This window comes from Symphodus melops (genome assembly GCF_947650265.1).
Source record: "Symphodus melops genome assembly, chromosome: 12".
NCBI classification, from domain to species: Eukaryota; Metazoa; Chordata; class Actinopteri; order Labriformes; family Labridae; genus Symphodus; species Symphodus melops.
This window is the reverse complement of record NC_136702.1, coordinates 3,836,257-3,855,899: the sequence shown is the minus strand read 5'-3', so window position 1 is coordinate 3,855,899 and position 19,643 is coordinate 3,836,257. Positions and strand designations below refer to the sequence as shown.

General features: G+C 44.0%; 1 protein-coding gene across 1 annotated transcript; it reads left to right on the top strand.

Moving 5' to 3' along the window:
- Positions 1-226: 226 nt before the first annotated feature.
- On the top strand, positions 227-19,599 carry ints6 (integrator complex subunit 6). The gene is made up of 18 exons (XM_079358150.1): positions 227-740; positions 891-968; positions 1,535-1,684; positions 6,795-6,884; positions 7,814-7,997; positions 11,470-11,595; positions 11,937-12,088; positions 13,189-13,341; positions 13,736-13,868; positions 14,275-14,369; positions 14,479-14,589; positions 15,491-15,706; positions 16,290-16,416; positions 16,547-16,689; positions 16,782-16,962; positions 17,057-17,431; positions 17,605-17,698; positions 17,871-19,599. Exons 1-18 carry the CDS (start codon positions 630-632, stop codon positions 17,962-17,964), a joined length of 2,613 nt encoding a protein of 870 aa, XP_079214276.1. The 5' UTR covers positions 227-629; the 3' UTR covers positions 17,965-19,599.
- Positions 19,600-19,643: the final 44 nt, after the last annotated feature.

Genomic DNA, 19,643 nt, shown 5'->3' with positions numbered 1-19,643 from the left:
AAGACGAGCATATCACCACAAATATATATTGCATTCTGAAACACATAGCATATGTAGTGACTATTTTCCTCGCATTCCTGCCTCTCAAGCAAGCCAAGTAAGCATGCGCATGAGACGCACAGCTTTGGCCTAATTTGGATATGGTAATGAGCGGCTCCGGGCAGCCAATGGAATGCGATTGTTCTTGCACGTGGTACTGAAAGACCGCTTGCGGGGCGGGGCCAAGCTTAGGGCTTTGATTAAAACCAGTGGCGAAGACACAGCGCATTCAGTGTAGGGAGAAGCAGGGACTCACTATGAGGGGGAACTTTTGTCACTATGAAACTTAGGAATAATTGCAAAATATTGTAAAAATTATCAAAATCCCTCGTAAATCAATAACCTGCCCCTAGGGTGTCAGGTTTTTAGTTTAGTTGGCCCGGAAGGGGCTTCTGCACTCACTATTCTTACACTTTTTTTTTGGAAAGAATGTGTGAGACAGACAGTTAGCAAAGCTAGCTAGCGAGCGAGCAAGCAAGCAAGCTGAGAGGTGATACAGGCTGCAGGAGAACAAAAGATTTTTTTTTTTTTGTCGTTTTGACCGGTTGTACTGACACCAAGTCCATGCAGAACGTGTCATTACCATCACAATGCCCGTTTTACTTTTTCTGATAGACACGTCCGCTTCAATGAACCAGCGCACCCATCTGGGCACTACCTATCTGGACATAGCAAAAGGCGCTGTTGAGACTTTTATGAAGGTACTGTAACCACGGGACACATTGTTATTGGGAGATTCCCCCGAGCTTGGGATTGCAGATCATCATTGTGCTGTTGCAAGCTCGCCTTTTTGTCAAAAAAACCTTGATCTCTCGATATAAAAAAAATAATTCTCTACTCATTTCTCACAGCTCAGAGGAAGAGATCCGGCGAGCCGAGGGGACCGGTACATGTTGGTAAATTTTGAAGACGTCCCGTTCGGGATAAAGGTAGAGTTTGTTTTGTCCGGCTTTAACATTGCGCAGATTGACTTGTCAATCTCCCCCCCCTTCATCCATCGCTCCACCACGTTGTTGTGATCACTACCATCAATTGTGTAGAGAGGAAAAAAAATCTTCAGGAGGAGCTTTCATACCCCTTTTAAAACATGGCCGACATTTTGTTTCAGTGTGAGCTGCAAGGAACTCTGGGTGTTATTTATACAGCGAGGTGATATCTGGAGGAGGGGAGGGGGGGGGGACACACTATCTTACTTTAGTTGTTTAGAAAAAAAAAAATTGCAACTCTGTAATTTACTCTCTGGGTAGCAAGAGTTTGGCTGCAATGCTACAAAAATGATTGGCTTTGACAAGAGAGGAAGCAACCCATGTCTGTGTTTATCATAAAATACAAGCTTCAAAGTTAACCATCACTTCAGCAGAGTTAGTCAGGTGGTCACAACAAGTGGAGCGCTCAACTCATCTTTTTCTTTTTTTTTCTTTTTTCTTTTTTATCTATATATTTGTGTTGTTGCATTAATGGAAATGTTTTATTTTTTGTGTGTTTTCTCGTAAAGGCTGGATGGAAAGAGAGCCATGCCACATTCATGACAGAGCTGAGGAACCTCCAAGCAACCGGACTCACTACTATTGGCCAGTCCTTGAGGACCGCTTTTGATTTACTCAATCTCAATAGATTAGTGACTGGGATAGACAACTATGGACAGGTATGTAGCACTGAATAGGCAGAGAGGAAATAAGGTTTATGAAGCGTTGCTATATAGCCCCTTCCCACAGACCCCCTTCACCCACTCCCAACTCCCCTCCCCCTATCCCCAGTCTTACAAGCATCAACCACCTGCATACAGTGACCCCACACACTTTCACGACACAAACCTACAACAGCAGCAAATAATGAAGACAAGAAAAATCACCTTTTTTCGCTTTGGTAACTGGTATTGATTTCAACATAGATTTTGTGGTGATTTTAAGTTTGTTAAAATACTTTTAAATAGGCTCTAAATTAGGGTAAGCTCAGTGTTAATAATCTTCTAGATGTAAAAAGTTTAAATATTAAATTAGCTTAAGTTCAAAAGTGCACAGTGCATCTCATTTTCAAGGCTTTCTTGCAGCTTTACAGGGAAAACGGTTAATGCAGTTTGCATTTAGTTTCTTTGGCTACACCGAGCTAAGACGCCCAAAGTAATGCGCTCAAATTCACAAGATCAGTTGTGAATCCTACCTCTATGAGGGTCAAGCTTTAGATATGTGTTACTAGAACTGTAGATAGTTAAGTAGAGGTGCTGTGAAGTTTTATTGCCTTTTTTTTCAAAAGAGGCGTTTTTGACATTTACATTTTCCTCAGTGATGTAAATGGTGTGGACAAGAATTTGAAACCCTTTAAAAGAGATGCAAATCGATGTGAGTCAGCGCCTCTTGGAAAACACAATTTAAACATTACAAAAAGTGTGAAAGTATGATTTAAATGCTAAAGGCTGCTGTTTTTGAGTGCACTACTTTTTGCAAGGGAAACCTTAAAGAGTGAAAAGGCTACCTTCTTACTCGTGCCGCTGCCCTCTGTGCCAAGAAGAGCAGATTCTTCGGCTTCTTTTAAAAATATTTTGTTTTTTTGCACAGCAGCTAATAATGAGACAACTTTGTTAAAAGTTTTGAAACTGGGATAATTTTTCTGTTCAAGTCAGGAGCAAACAGAGATTTGTTTGACAAGACAGTCCTTGAATTATTTAAATATTCTCTACCCGAGATGAAGAATTTTTGTATGTGCATGAACAGAGGATTCAAGACTCAATTTAAAAAAAACAAAACATGCACTTTATTCCACAAACCCTCGAGGTTACTTCTGTTTTATTGCACAAATCAGTCATAACTTGTAAATCTCAGAGCAAGCCTCTCCTGGAGCGGAGCTTCACAGTCCATCCACAGCTGGAAACCTACATTCTCATAACTTTTAATTGTGGCTGAATACGGGGAAGAAAATCTTCGTTGAGGCCACAAAGTCTGTAACTGATTCGGTATGACTGGAGCACTTCCAAAAAGTGCCGCCTAATGACATCACCAGTTGAAGTCTCCGGTCAGATTTCCACTTTGGGGAGGTAGTTGTTGAAAGAGAAGCTGTGTGAGACTGTGCGTACTGTTCACAATAAGGATTTATCTGCAACAGATGACAAAACCTTCTTTCATCATGTTATTATAAAATGACTGGAGCGGTTTAGCTTTGTTAGTGGAAAACAGAAACAGACTCGGGGGGGGGGGGGGAGTATCGCATCTTCATCTACAAATAAGATTTCCTTCACTTTGGAAATTCTTCACAAACAGAATGTTATTAATGGAGTCCTTAAAGTAGTCCGTACTCGAGTGCAATATAAATCCTTAGATTGTTGACGTAGAGTCTGGACGCCGGTTTTCCAGTGTTGAGGTAAGTCTGGACGATGCGAACGGTAGCGGATGTTTGGCTGCATTTTCTGAGTGACAAAGAGGAGATCCCCCACAATCGACATCATACATACTGTATATAGATACAGCATTCATAATGAATGTCAAGACGCTCTGGGGGAGTTTGAATGTCAAATGCCAACCATGCTGTCAAGCTGGCTGTAGTGACACGGACTCAGAGGGCCTGTGAGCGCAAACAGCACTGTGCTGAGGCCAAGGTTAAGTCACTGTGTCCTGCAGCGGTCACCACTGACCTCTAATGACAGACTGATTTAACTGTATTTTTAATTTAATGACCTGTTCTCTCCTCTCGGCCCATTCAGAGCTTAAACAAGGTCAGTGTCAGAACAGGGGACACACAGCCAAGGTTGCAATTACAGATAACGAGTGTATTCAGCGTTTATATGGCCTCTCCAAGTCAGTGTTAAGAGAGTGGTTAAATGTATTATGTATTATGAATTAATATCTCAATATTTGAAGAAAAAAAAAAACGGTTATAATGCCTCAAAAATAATGAAGTCTAGCTATATTATAAGTCTTTGTATTGCATTTGTTGTTAAACAGCTGGTGTCGAATAACTTCAGCTCACAGTCCTGTAACAATCAGACATCTAACAAAATGCGGCACATTTTCAGAAGCCAAAGCATTCATGAAATAATTGTATAATTTTAGCTAATTAATTAGCCTACTCTATGAGTACTCGAGAGCTGCGTTCCATCTTACGTTTTTACTTTTTTTAAATTTAATTTCTGCCTTTATCTGAAGCTTGACTATTTTACTGTGAAAGAGCATTTGATGAAAGAGCTGCAGCTGAACGTGTTTATCAGCAGGCTGTGTGTTTAACTGTTACACACGTTTTAATGTTAGGGAAACTCCTTATATCAGTGCTAATTGTCATCATATAAAAGCAGGGCGTCGGGTGCAGATGTGGGTGATAAACCTCTCGCCTCGGACAGAGAAACACATGATCAGGTGCAGCTCTTATTACCTGCGGCTTAATGTGAGGCAGCGCTCTGATGACTCGAGACACTTTGTGTGTTTTCTCCGTTAGTTAGCTTCAGCAGCTGTAAGTCAAAGCTGCAGTGGCTTTTCATCGGCTTCCTTTGTATTTGAAGTGTCCTGTACAAGAAGTCAGCATCGCCTGCTTCTCCCACCCCCCAGTTGGTTCACAAAGAAAAGTCAACTTTGATTTTCTTTTCTCTTTTTTCCCCGTCCCGGTGTTCTTGAACGCTAAGATGTTTAGTGGGGCAGAGAGGGAGAGAAGATGAAGGGGTGGCGGGGGGGGGTAATAGTGCCCTGGAGTGCTGCTCGCTACAGTAACAAAGAACCCTCCAGGTTGCCATGCGTCTGAGATGACTCTCCCCTGGGAGATGAAGAGGAGCATGGAGGCAGAGAGCGAGACAGGCAGCGGGTAATCCCAACGCTGATCACAGTTTCATTAAGAGAGCAGTGAAAGGGCAGAAGACGGAGAGGAGGGGGGGGGGGGGGGGGGACAGGAAACAATATGACCGGTGATGTTGAGCTGTAGGTTAACTTGTCAGCAGGGTGATAAACAGGACTTTAATGGATCTCCATCAGTCTGGGTGGATGTTAGCTGACCACAGGTTTTACTGCTCAGCTGCTTAGATGGCAGATCCTCCGTTTAGCTACAGATGATTTAAGCTGTTTTAGTATGTCAGATGAACAATTTGGTGTAACGTAAAAAAAAAAGCTAAATTCAACGTTTGTGTGGATAAAGCACCTGTCGTGCTAACATGAAGCTCAAAGTGCTCCATAGAATAAGATGAAATCAGCCAACATCAATTACAACAATATTACAGAAATGTAAAGAAACCCCTCTGCACATTTGATCGATGGAAATGTTTCAGAAATGATCTTAACTCAACAGCTTGAATTCAGAAAAAATAAAACCCTCTTTAATTTTCTCGGTAGCACCCTTGACACAATATTAATGCTGCTTCATTTCCAAAGATGAATGTCAGAAAATGATGCAATCCTCTATATTTGAGTAACTCAAGTGTTGGATTCTTTTGGGGCATTTTTGAAAATCATATTAAACTGATCAATTATAAAAAAAGAAGTTAATCACGTTCTGTTGCCAGAAGTAGAGATTTTTTTCCCCCTTTATTTTGACGCGTAACAATAGGACTGTACATGTGCTTAAAATGTATTTTCAACTCAAGTTGACATTTTTCCTGGAGCCGATGTAGCTGCTGCTCTGATCATCAGTGATGAACTGATGGAATGTCCCAAAGTCTAATTTTAAAAGCTGTCATGAGGGGGCTGCACAAAAAAGACAAACGCCTAATTGCATAGCAACAGTAACCGCTAAGTGAGCTGATGTGACACGGATGAAATCATCGCTCGTCTGGCAAGTTTAGTCGTCATTGTCGACTCATTAGCATGCTAAGAAAGCGTTCGATATTATGAAAGGAAAATTGGGGAGTGGGGGGAAAAAACAAAAACATCCAGGTTGTCATGGTTACCTCCTTCAGCGGAGTGGATCCTGATAGTTTCCTCGTCTTGTTTACAGTGGTCTGTTTGTAGAAGTGGACAGATCCATCATTCAGCACAGACCACAGCCTACAGGTGGGGTCCTCGCTGAGCGGGGCCGCATCTATTAATAATCACACCGCTGTCAGGAGCAGGACGGCGTTTATAAAGAGTGTGAGAGAGAGACTGCAGTGAGCTCCACCGCGTTGAATATTTGCTGACATGACACGACGGCCCATGTCGAGGTTTTACTCTGTTAACCCGGCGAGTTATTCTTCGGCCTCCGTGGAGATCCCTCAGGGAAGAGGCTCGGTGATAAATGTGCTGCTCCACTTTCATTTTATCAGTGTGCAGGGCTGCTGTCATGAATACTGTGGGGGTCTAGGAGGACAAGTAGTTGCTCAGGTAATGCACTGTGCCCCCCGTATACTGCAGAGGCACACAGCTCTCGGATGTGAAGACACCGTCACTCTGCACTAAAGACTCTCACCGTTTCTTTTCATAACTCTCTCGAGTGAACGTTCTCCTGTTTACATTCCTGCAGACTTAGATCCCCTGTTTGTTATCGCGACTATGAAACATCTGTGCTCATTTATGCCTCAAAAGTGCTATAAATATACCGCTGCTTTGTTCCGTCACGAGTGTTGCTCTTGGCTCGGATCATTTTTTTTAGTTTAATACAAACCGTAGCTTATGTCTTCAATTTCAGGGTCCACAAACCTCCTAAAAAATGCACACTAGCCGAAACTCAGCTCTCATAAATCAGGACTGGAGACTCATTTGTTTTCAGCTGCATTGATATTGAAATCTGCTTTAAGTTTATAAAAACACGTCTTGCTTTTTTAAAATGTATCTGGTGTTTGTTTCCCCCCCCCCCTCTCTGTTTATCAGGGAAGGAATCCCTTCTTCCTCGAACCCGCCATCATCATCGCCATCTGTGACGGCAACAAGTTGACCAGCAGCGGTGGAGTTCAAGATGAGGTCAGCCAAACACCTACACAGAGGCAGACAGAGGTCTCAGCTGCCTGTTTGATCACGCAAACGTGAAGACCATGTTTCAATGAAACACAGCGAATGAGCGTCTTTTGCTCTTAATTGTCCCTCCTCTCAAAAATGAGATTCAGTTAAAAGTTAGACTGAAAAGTTTGGGCTTGAGTTTGCTTTTAAAAATGTTTACATTTATATAGGGAGTCTGTTAAGTGTTCAGTGAAGCCCTCTCTCGTACCCGTGTCTGTTGGCAGTCCTGCTAGCTACAGGTTCTGTAACGTCGATGGTTGTGAAGTACGGACCAGCTGCTATGTAACCGCGCTGGTCTCCTGCTGTCTTTAACTGGACAGTCACTCTTAACAACTTACCACCGTTTCCTCTAAAGGCACGATAATGACCTAATGAAGGAGAAGAGCTGCTTAAAAGACGAGCACGGTTCACATCGCACAGCAAGCTTACAAGCTTTGTTTCCCAGCATGCTTAGGGTGTTAGATGTGCATCTGAGGGGGGCCTAGCCTGGTGGTTAGCACTTGCTCCTTATGCACAGAGGCTATAGTTCCAATCTAGCCTGTGGCTGTGTTCCCGTTGTTCATTCCCCTCACTCTCACTCTCCTGTTTCTGACTCTATTATAGGTAAAGATGTAAAAAAAAAAAAAAAAACACACAAAGAAAGTCGGAAAACCAAATGTGAAAATGTCCACCGTTGGTGAATAAAATAATGAGTTAGATGCCTAAAAAACGAAGCACTTTATCACTTTCTCATCCTGCTTGTTGATTTTTTAGTTTTGGTCTAAATCCACAGCTAACATTAAGATGAGCACTGCTTCATATTAGGACGAAAGCAAACTGTCTGCAAACATATTGGAAGTTCATTTTGTCGTCAATACTCAATCGTCTTGTTTTTTCCCTCCTCCACTCTGCAGCTCCATCTGCCTCTGACCACTCCACTGCCGGGTAGCGAGCTGACCAAGGAGCCCTTCCGCTGGGATCAGCGTCTGTTCTCTCTGGTTCTGCGTATCCCCGGCAACGCTTCGGTGGAGCCCGAACCCCTCGGTGGTGTCCCGCCAGACGATTCTCCAATCACCCCCATGTGTGAGGTCACAGGAGGTAGGCGGAATAAAAACCAGCGGGTGTTTGCTTGGTTTATGAGGCGCGTTTAGAAGAAGGCGACTTTGTGATTTCAAACAGAAAGGTCAGTTCAGTCGTCATGATGAGACTCACTAAGCCTGTGAAGAACGGTCCGAGCACTGTGTCCTCTAACGCAGGAAAATGCAGAACAGAGGGAGCATTTAAAAGCCTTTGTGTATTTTTATTCTTTATTGGAAAGATAATATCAGAGACATTACGAAGCCTGGATGAGACACTGAATTAAAGTCTCTCACGTCATGCTGATTATTTTTAAAGTAGGAAGAACAGCAGGTTGAAATGAAGATGTCACCGTTACACAAATACTCCAACTTGTAAATGAATTTCACTATCATCTTATTTTGGAAAGGCGCAATAGTCAAAGTCCTCCTGGGAGCCACACAGGCCTAATTTCACCAGCAGAGCCTCCTGGAACATGCCGGGACCAGCTCAAAGTATTTATAACACGCTATCAAAATATATGTTAAATTCAGTCCATAGCAGCAGCAGCTGCTGAATCATCTCTGTCAATACAAAGACGAAGAGGAGAATGATGTGATTGTTTTTAAAGGAGAGCCTTAGAGAGAGAGAGAGATGCTTGGCAGCTGTTTCTTTTTCCAGTGAGGGACACCCTCGGGCGAAGTCTCGGCACCGTCTTGCTCAACATTCAGAGTTAACTTGTGTTTGCAGGTTTCACTAGTTGGAGCGAAACGACCCCGAGTAAACACACGTAGATTTAAGCGGCGAGCTGCTCTGGAGAGGTGAAGTGCTTTGTTCAAGAGCACTTCAGGAGTTCTGGTAGATTAAGGATGGAAAGCCCAGATTGTTCCTCTCGGCTCAGGAAGATTTTCCACACTTGCATAAAGTCGTGGAAGTATACAGTCAAGCCAGTGATTATTGATCAGTATTCAGTTTGTGAGAGGCTTCATTTCCTGTTTAAAGGAAAAATTCCATGTTCTGTTTTGAACTCCAGCTGTTTGTTTGTTTTTTTTTGCGTCAAAAGATGATAATCCTGATAATTAATAAGTTGATAGTTGAGTTATCAAGTATTCTCTACGATGACAGAGTATTACTCAACAAAGTAATAGGAGTAGTTCAGTAAGCTGTATGTTTGCACGCCTGTGTAAGACGTTTGTAAAGTCTTGATCTGATCTCTGAAAGGAATCTAGACGTAAGCTAAGCTAAGACTAGCAGCAGCTCCAGTATCCTGATTTTAAACATGAAATTACTTTATTTGTTGTTGTACCCAGTTGAATCATCTTTACCTTAATTTAAAAAAAACAAATAAAAAAAAACACCTGTCACATGACCCATGTACTGAGGCTCTAGTCCGGCCATGGGTTCGAATCCTTTACTTTGTCCTGACATTTTGCCCTTAAAGCTACTCTTCACAAGCACCTCACTGATGTTGTTTGTTAGCGTTACACAGCCAATGACCTGAAGTTTGGGTCTTTTCTGCCCCAAAACTGAAGTTACTGGTGGCAGCCATTATATACATCATTGCAGTGTCGGTCACTGTTCTGGAAAAGAAGAAGAAGAAACAAATGATGGCGTACGATCGGGCGTACTCACCGACACCCAAGGCCACTTTTTAGGCAGCGTCAAAGGCATTTCTGTTTCTAGTATCGGCTTGTGAATAATTCTTACACCTTCTAGAAGAGGACTTTCATCCCTCATGCCGCCTGCTTGTGGAAGCAGCCGGCATGAGGAACAGACTAGAACGATGCCGATAGCAGGTTAAGATTAACAGAGAGAGAGGGAGAGAGAGACGAGCACACCAAAGCTGTGTGTCAGTGGTGCTGAATGCAGATCATGACACAGCTCCATTGTCAGTAACAGTCTACACTACATGCTGCCTGTCCATTACTGCTGATGGCAGACCTGACACAAAGCCACGGCCCATTGAAATGAGTGAGTGAATGGGTGCACAACAAGGTCACCAGAGGTCAAGTTGGAGGCAGTAAAGGGACGGACGGCTGGATCAGATAACATTCACCAGGAGTCGGATTTATGATCTTAAATCATGCGACCTTCAACATCAGACAGAGAGCGTTAGAGCTTCATCACATGCAAATCTGTAAAAACAAACAACCGCTGATACGGCTCCATTAGTTTGAGTACAGTGTTAAGTGAAGAGCACTTTGAATGCTCTGTGCCTGTAGTGACACGATCACTTCAAGGAATCCTCCATCCGCCATTTACAGTCAGATTTTGCTGGAAAACATAAAACTTTGAATCCCAAATCTTCCAACTTTATTGATCAGAAAAAGCAGCGAGCACTCAGTCACTGCTTGTTGACTTTAGTTTGGCATCACATCGATTCTCCTGAGATTCAGATGCATCATAAATACACCAGCGCTGAGGGCTGGACTCCGTTTAGTGCCGTTAATCCCCCAGTTTCTCTCACAACATTTCCTGTCACTACACGGCTTTCCTTTCCTAGCGAAACACCCAAAACAGCTTTTAAAAAGAATTTGAGATAAATGTCCGAGGAGGAAACTGATGTCAGCACATTGTTAGATCTGAGTGCTAATGGCTTTGAGATGTTGAGTTTGCACTCGCCCCAGATAAACATGTCTGCAGATCTGAAGGCTTGACTACAATGGTGTCTAGGTATGCACATGCAATGCAACAGCTATCAGTACTGTGTTACAGAGAGAGAGGGAGCATATTTGTTTCCTGTACAGTCTGTGAACTGGGTCAGATTTCTCATGGTTTGTTCGTTCGAGGATTGTCTGAATTAGATAATCCACCATGTCGTCTGTAAAAGGAGGAAGTCTTAAACTTAAACCTTTTTCTAAGACGTTGATGATCAGTGAGACACTCATTAACATTGTCCACTGTGTGTTAACTAGGACTAATGCAGTATCTACTGTGCTGTGGAAGTGTTCGCTCATTGTGACCGAGGAGAGGAATCATCCGCCCGTGCACTTCTCCCAGCTGCTCGGAGCCTTTCAGCCGCTTCAAACTCTGTTTTTTTTTGCTTTCTGGCTCGTTTAAGGCGTAATTCAGCTTTAAGTGTGTTCCAGCAGGAGCAGGCAGCTGTTTGTGAAAATCCTGATAGAGCCACTGAGCACAACCTGCGCCGCTCCACACACACGCACGCACACACAAGTTAGAGTCTGGTGAAGATGTTGGAGAGGCCACATGCTTCTCTCTCGTGTTCCCAGCTAAAGAAATAAAAATGTTTTGTTTTTGACACTGAAGAGAATAGAAACGAATGATGCCGTTTCTCTCGGCCTGATGGCAACCGTCAAAAACTTTTGCTTGTAAGAAAAGATTCCATGTGTTGAATATTCAGCTTGTTCCACTGCCCCCTAGTGGTTTAAAACTGAATTACTGCGTCTGAGATGCACCTTCTTTAGACGAAGAAGTCCTCCCTTCAGTGATGTTTGTTTGACTCCATTCTTAGGTCTGTGTTGTCATGACGGCGTCCTTCCTTTGTGTTTTGCAGGCCGTTCCTACAGCGTGTTCTCCCAGCGCATGTTGAATCAGTGTCTGGAGTCTCTGGTGCAGAAAATCCAGAGTGGAGTGGTGATCAACTTTGAGAAAACCGGGCCTGACCCTCCTCCGTTAGAAGGTAAGAGACGCCTCTGTTTGTCCTGATGAAAATGAAAACGAGACTCCTGATTTCTCAAAGCCCTTTTTTTTTTTTTTATTGAAGGCTGCCGCGCTGCATCTGTGCGATTAGAAGAGATTCTCCTCGCTCTCTCCCACTCACTGTTCTTTTCTAATCCTCATTTTTCTTTTTTTGAGCTTTTGTTGTTCATAAACGGCTGGTGGATGTCGCTGTTTGAACCCCCACCTTCGTATTTAAACTGCCCACACACTGTTGCAGTTCTCATGTTGTTGTTTTTTTCCGTACCTTCCAAAACGGACCTCTTGTGTGTAAGTTGCTCTGGACTCTTTCTGTCCGTGCAGATGCTCCACCTGAGGCGTTGAAGTCCGGTCCACAGCCGTGGCATTGCTGTCACAAGCTCATCTACGTACGACCCAACCCGAAAACCGGTGTCCCCATCGGTCACTGGCCCATCCCAGAGGCCTTCTGGCCGGACCAGAACTCTCCGACGCTGGTAAGAAACACTCTGGGAGAGTCGGTGAAAACAGTCTGTGAGAAAAGCTTTTGCATGGTAATGTGTTGCATTTCTTATCTCTGACCTGGAGCTGACACTTTCATTCATAACCCAGAGCAGAATAACCCTCGAGTTGTACAAAGACGATCTCTGTATTGATTCTGCACTGGTGTGCACGAGGACGTGCACGTGTATAGAAGATGAAACGAGGAGAAGTCACAGTCACAGGCGTAGAAAAGATCTTTTTGAACATTTCTATTGACAATGACAGTAAAAAGGTCCGGCAGTTCCCCACTTCAATTTCTGAGTTAAAGGAAGTAATAAAAAGAAAAGGACTGATTTTATGGAGCGCACATCGAACAGTGTAATAAACGAAGGAACAGTTTTTAGTGGATGAAGCGCTTGAGATGAGATGCTCTTATTTTTGACTTTTTATTTTTTTGCACATTTTCAGTTGTTTTCATAACACCTAAGGACACGTGTGCAGTCCCACCATGCTTCCTGTCTCTTGTCCTTACAGAGACAATGAAACACTGCTCAATAGAAAGCCCTCCTTAAACTCCTGAAGGCAATCTTCTTTTTTTTACATGCACATCTTAACTCATGACGTAGCATCCGGATAGAACTTTATTCAGATTGTACTTTTCTGAAATAAAACTGAAACACTTCGTCTGTGGCTCCATCAGTATTCAGAGACGTGACGCTCATCAAGTCAGATGAAGCAGACTCTTAATTATTCAGGGAATCGAGACAGTTCAGGTCTTCTTCGTGTGAAGGTGGTTTCACACTCGGGACCTTTTACAGCCTTTTTAGTTTTAATGACGCAGCTGAAGATTGAACTTCACCTCGAGACAGAAAAGGAGCTTTGTTATCCAAGTTCCCTTGAGGTTTAATTTGGAAATTAAAAATGAAATGCAAACGTATCCCTTTTTTAGCCTTCATCACAGTCACTTTTATTTTTTACAGCATCAATATGAATACTTTCATTAAAATAAGTCTGAATGATAACATGCTGATATTTACAGTGTACGATTTAAATGTGACACAACATACACTACAGCAGTGTTTACCTCTCCTCCTGTGCCCCCTCCCCCCCACAGCCCCCCCGCTCAGCCCACCCCCACGTTCGCTTCTCCTGTCTGGACGCAGAGCCCATGGTGATCGACAAGGTTCCCTTCGACAAGTACGAGCTGGAGCCCTCGCCTCTCACGCAGTACATCCTGGAGAGGAAGTCGCCACACACCTGCTGGCAGGTACACCGTCCACACGCACACACACACCTCTGGAAACCTCTTCTTCATGTTGCACTCAGAGCTACACAGCTTCCACAGGCCGTGTCCCATTTAGCCAAATTGAAAGTCTGACGGAGATTAAATGAGGTGAAAGCAGGGCGTGCTGAAGGTGCAGTCATCTTCACAGAAATAGATCACACTTTTCATCAGCAGGCGTAACGGGTCAGTGGACTTAAGAGATGCTCGACTTGTGCTGCAGTCGTAAAGCAGGGCCTCATCGAATCATGACACACTTATTGATCCACTCAACACAACCCGGATTTCTCTTCTGTCACACATGTTCTCTGTGTGTGTGTGTGTGTGTGTGTGTTGAAGTATTAATCACTCATCCTCTGGTTTTCTCTCCACGTCTCAGGTGTTTGTATGTAACAGTGCCAAGTACAGTGACCTGGGCCAACCCTTCGGCTATCTCAAGGCCAGCACCGCTCTCAACTGTGTCAATCTGTTTGTGATGCCCTACAACTACCCCGTACTGCTGCCACTTCTGGGTAAGACCACGATCCACTTTATGTCTTGCACTCTCTGTTTTTCCCGTCATCACAGCCTTCATCTGCTCGTACGTGCCTCTCTCTCTTTGTTTCTGTGCCGTGCCTTTATTTCTTCTTTGCCTTCTTGCTGATGTGGGGAAACTCATTTCATTAGTTTTCTTCTGCTATCCTGCTGTGCTGCTGTAACACTGTAAATGTCTCCGTTTGTGAGATGAATAAATGATTATCTTATCTTATCTTATTACCACTGGAGTTAATAGATTATATATTAGAGTTAAAAGACGGATTCTGATTTTGGAAGCTGTAAAAAATGTGAGATGTCAAATTGCTGTTTTATACGACGTAAAGTGTTTTACATCTGAGGGATGTTGTAGTCAAGTCAATCCTCTTCTTTCTTCTTACGCAGATGACTTGATCAAAGTGCACAAGTTCAAGCCAACCATCAAATGGCGGCAGTCCTTTGAGAACTACCTGAAGACCATGCCTCCATATTACATCGGGGTCCGTGCACGCTGCATCTTTCTTCAGCTCCTTACATTTCATTAGGTTTATAAACATGTATGTTAACCTTAAACGTTTATTCTGTCCCCCCCCCCCCCCCCCCCCACAGTCCTTGAGGAAGGCTCTGAGGATCATGGGAGCACCAAACCTGCTCGCAGACAACATGGAGTACGGCCTTAGTTACAGCGTGGTCTCCTATCTGAAGAAACTCAGCCAACAGGTACGATCATGTGTTTGTGTCTCAGTGGGGTTTTGGGCGGGGCGGGGATAATGTCCCTGAAAATGAATTGGGGCCCAAGGAGCACCAACGTGGGCGGGAGACCCTGTTATTTTTTTGTTGAAAAAAAACTTTACATAAAAACGTGGAACTTTGCAAATGCTGCGAAATCGCTGAAAATGTCTGCGCTTTCTCCATCGGCTCCTTCCTGACATGTTACTGCTGCTGCCGTGAAACACTCCTGAGTTTTTCGTTAAATCCTTTTGGCCGTGGCGACACATTGTTTGGAGGAACCAGGGCTTCCTTTGTGTCTCAGCTGGAGGAGCAGAACCTGGAGAACAGCAAGGTCAAGGTCACTCCAAACGAGGCCAAGCAGCACCTCGAGACGCCTCGAGAGGGAAAAGTTGATCCCTCCTTCAGACCGCTGCAGAAATCAAAGAGTGTACAGGAGAAGGAGCTGCTCCTCGGTGGATCCAGGCAGAAGAGCCTGAGAGCCAGACAGCAACACAAAAAAAAGAAGAAATGGTGCAGAAACCTCTTCTGCTGCTGACCACAGGCTCTACGACTCCATACTCAGGGAAACAAACTGTACATGGTTAAAGGGCAAATCTCACCCATGCAATTACCCCCTCAAAATGTGAATTAGGCCGAAAAAAATCAGAAGTATCCAATGAACAACCCTTTTATGTTATTACAGGAAAGGCATAACAGCTTTTATAGGAGTTAGCATCTTCAACGCTCTGCCTACTGACATCTCATGAACGTATTCAAGCTTGCATCAGTGAATCGTAAACGTGGGATTGAGAGTGAATTTGAGTCCTCATGAAGTCACAATTATTAATTAATTAATTATTAATAATTTATAATTATTAATCACGTGTCCAATTCTGCTCCCGTTATCCAGTCAAAAATCGAGTACGACCGCCTGATCGCCACCATCGGGAAGAAGCTGCCTCCAGAAGCCGGTATGAAGGTGCGGTGGCGTGGCGGAGGATTGTCCCTGGCCCAGCGGAGAGACTTCATCCAGCAGCTGCAGAGTCTGACGGGAGACACGCCCGCTCTGCCCCTGGAGCTCAACCCCAAAGAGTTCCAGGGCTTTCAGCTGGCTCTGCTCAACAAGGTACTCAGTAGTATAAATATCGAAATCTATTCCTCAACATAGTTTCTTCTTTTTATAGGCAACACGTGTTCAGTCATTTATGCGTAATTAGTTAGACAGATGATGCTGATTATTTCACTTTTTAAGGTTTATTTTTTAGGCTTTTTTTAAAGACAGAACTGAGGATAAAGTCAGAGGTCATGGCGTGGGGAATGACATGCAGGACAGGAGCCACAGATCGCATTTGAACTGGGACAACATCCTCCTTATATGGGCGTTCACACTAACCACTGGGCTACCTAGTGATTGTATATCATTTGCTGTTAATTGAGTGTCGAGACAAGTATGAAGCTAGTAAACCACAAACTACAGCACGTATAGCCTAAACTCCATTTAAAGAAAGCCTCGAAAATGTATGAAAATCAACAACTAGAAAAGACAGTACTTCCTGTTTTTCTGTCTTTTCTATCAAACTGCTTCCCCTTCACATCCACTCTGTCACGACCAAACATCTATAATAACTAGAAAACAAATAGTCTTTGCTGACCTAAAAAAATTGGAATGTTTTTTTACAACTTTTTTTTTTTTTCTTCCTCGTCGTCAGGGCCTGAAGCCACAGAGCTTTAGGAATCCTTACGACATCCCCCGCAGCCACCTGCTGGACCAGCTCAGCAGGATGAGGAGAAATCTGCTCAACACAAGCGTCTGTAGTCTCAGAGGGCAGGACTCAGGTTAGTTACCTGCAGCTCCATTTGAAGACAACTTGATGCTTTTTTGGTCATTTGTTTTTACTCTTGTTATTTCTAAAAAAAAAATTTAAAAAAACCTCTCCCACCGCTTGGTGCTTTTTCTCCTGTGCAGACCAACTCCACAGCGTGCCAATTGCCCAGATGGGCAACTACCAAGACTTCCTCAAAGCCGCCCCTCAGCCTCTTCGAGACGCAGACCCCGAGCAGCCCAAACGCCTGCACACATTCGGAAACCCTTTCAAACTCGACAAGAAGGTACTGACTCGCTTCAAGCCTGAAAATGAGGCCGATAAAGGAACTGATGTCAGAAAGGTATTGCCTTGAACGTCCTCTCCTCTCTCTCTTAGGGCATGATGATTGACGAGGCGGATGAGTTTGTGACCAGCCCTCAGAACAAGGGGAAGAGACCTGTCGACAGCAGCAACATGACGGGTGGAGGTCCGAAGAGACGACGCTGCATGTCCCCTCTGCTGCGTCTGGGCAGGGCCTACACCCCTCCTGTGACACCACCTGCCAGCCCTCGATCAGGTGAGGGCTGAGACGTGCATCAGACAGTTCCACAGTAACTGACTGGCCTTTATGTTCCTACATGTTTTGTATTTTTGAATCTCTGTGCCTGCAGACATGGACCTGAGTGACGGAGCCCCTGAACCTGAGTTGATCATAAACCACCTGAATGAGAACCACTACAGCTCAGACTCGGACGAGTCGGATTACCCCTCGGGGCCTGCAGACCACCAGGAGAACCACACGTCAGCGGAGCCTCAGGACCTGCTGCACGGGGACGGGGACGAGGACGAGGAGGAGAGCGAACAGCTCCAGGCGGGCGAGCTGCTGCCAGGCAGCGAGGAAGGAGCAGAGTTGGTGATGCTGGAGGACCAGCCGCCTCGCTACCTGTCACCCACGGCTCTGAAGAAGCACATTCACACGGAGACGACGAAGATCAACAACGAGCTGAGGACACTCATCACCAAGGAGATCCGAAAACCTGGCAGGCGTACGTAGGCAAAGACAGCGATGCTGTGGATGGATTTTATCACCACGATAGTCATTAGTGTAACTCCAATATATTTTACATTTTGTATTTTCAGATCAGAGATGTAGGATTAGGCCTTTGGCTGGTTTAGAAACATTAAAAAAAAACCTTTCTTCTCTTTTTTTTTTTTCCAGACTATGAGAAGATCTTCCTCCTCCTGAAACAGATCCAGGGCACTTTGGACACCCGGCTCATCTTCCTCCAAAATATCATCAAAGAGGCGGCCAGGTACAGAGTTTAACTGCTTCAGATAACACATCTGTATCCTGTGGTGTGAATTACTACCAGCGAAAGTCTGTTATGTTTGGAACAATCTTGTTTTCCAGAACTCCATTTGAGATTTTAACATCAGCTGAGCCAATTTGACCATAACTCGATATTTCTTCACTGTGTTTCAAAGGTTCAAGAAGCGTGTTCTCATCGAGCAGCTGGAAAACTTCCTGGAGGAAATCCACAACAGATCCATTAACATGAACCACGTGGACACTCTCTGAGACCGGCTCATCCCCCCCCAAACTGAACTTAACTGATAATAACTCTCCGCATCCTTCTAAACCCCCCCTCGTCCTCCGTTCAGCAGGACCCACACAGAGACGAGACAAGGCGGCATCCAGCTCCTCACGCAGTCGGCTCTTTAAGAGGTCTCTGCGCTCTCTCTCTCCCTCAACGTGACTGAAGGTCTGGTTGGTTTGCACACAGGATGGACTAAAGACTCGGACTGTGGAGGATGTGAGATGAGGAAGCTGCTGCAGGTGAAGTGTTTGTGAACTCGTCCTCCCCTGAGTCGATGGTGTTCTTGTTTTAGGAGTCAAATCTAATGGGTGGATACGATACAGAGGGAGTGTAGGACCGTGTTATGTCGAGTCATGTTACGATTATGATGATGTTGACGTCCACTCAGTGTGGGAACGGGTTCAGGGTTGTATCAGCCAACTCAGGGTCAAACAGGATCCAACGGAAATTCTCATGAAACACTTTCTTCACTCATGCCTTTTTTTTCTCCACTCTTCAATCCTCTGATGTTTCTGGCGTTTCGTTCCGTGGGAGGATGAGTGTGTCGTTTTTTGTTTTTTTTTATCTACTTTCTACACTCCACTAACAGAAGCACTCCAATGCTGTTAAATAAAAGGTATGGCTAAGTTCAAGTTTTAAATTGATCAACTTGTGGTTAACCTACCAAACTGATGAATAATATTACTGAGTAGTACTTAAGAATGAATTAAACCTGTTTGTACTTGTGGGAGATGAGCTGATTCATAGTCAACGTAACTATTCAGTGTTTTTCAGAGCAGGCTGTACCAGTTAAAATCCTACGAATGATGCAACATCATTGGTTACAAATGTTGAAATTACAGGAGGGAAACGCTCAGGAACTCACACCAGTGGATTAGAATCAGCAATAACACAGGAGACACTTTTACCCCACATTTTTTATGCTAATTTCGGCTGAAAAAAAAATAAATAAAAGAAGCTCAAATGAAACAGAAATCGTTGTCCCCTGAAGCGTGATGAACCGAGGTCTCGGATGCCAGCTTGTCCCAACGTGCTGGTCGCTGCCAAATAACTCAACCCACTCCCTTCCCTCCTAACCCTCCGACCCCCCCTCCTCCAACCCCTTCGCCATGAATCTCAAACCAACCTCTTGTCACTTAACGGTGAATGCACTTGTGTAAATTTGAGAATGTTTATTTAATGTAATTTAAACGGGGGAGGTAAAAAAAGCTACCTTTTGGTTCTGGTAGTTTTTTTTTTTCTTCTCTCAATTCTATATTATATATATATATATTTTTGTTTTGTCAGACCTGTTCAATTTTTTTTTCTCAAATATACACAAACACCCAGAATTAAGGTGTAGAGGTCAAGAGTTGATTTCGGATTCAGAGGGCAGCCCTCTTCTGTTCCCTCCCTCCTCGGACAGGGACCAAAATCTGCCATACTTGTCTTTGTTTGTGAAGAGGCCGCTACCAAAAGAGTATTTTGAATACACTGTAAAGATGTAAATAACCCTAGAGTACTATTTAAAGAGAATGTTCAGTGGAAAATGGCCTTTTTGTAAGTATTTCCATGAATAAAGTTTCTATTTTACACTGTGAAGGGCCATGTAAATAAAGTGTTCTGTAAAAATGTGACTCCGCGTGTTTCATTCTGCGTTACTTGACCAATAGACAAGAAA

Bases quoted from the DNA above. Each gene is read 5' to 3' on its own strand.
- ints6 (XM_079358150.1), top strand. From the start codon at position 630: ATGCCCGTTTTACTTTTTCTGATAGACACGTCCGCTTCAATGAACCAG. The intron at 13,869-14,274 runs GTAAGACCACGA...CTTCTTACGCAG, and splicing joins CGTACTGCTGCCACTTCTGG to ATGACTTGATCAAAGTGCAC. The intron at 17,432-17,604 runs GTACGTAGGCAA...TTTTTTTTCCAG, and splicing joins GATCCGAAAACCTGGCAGGC to ACTATGAGAAGATCTTCCTC.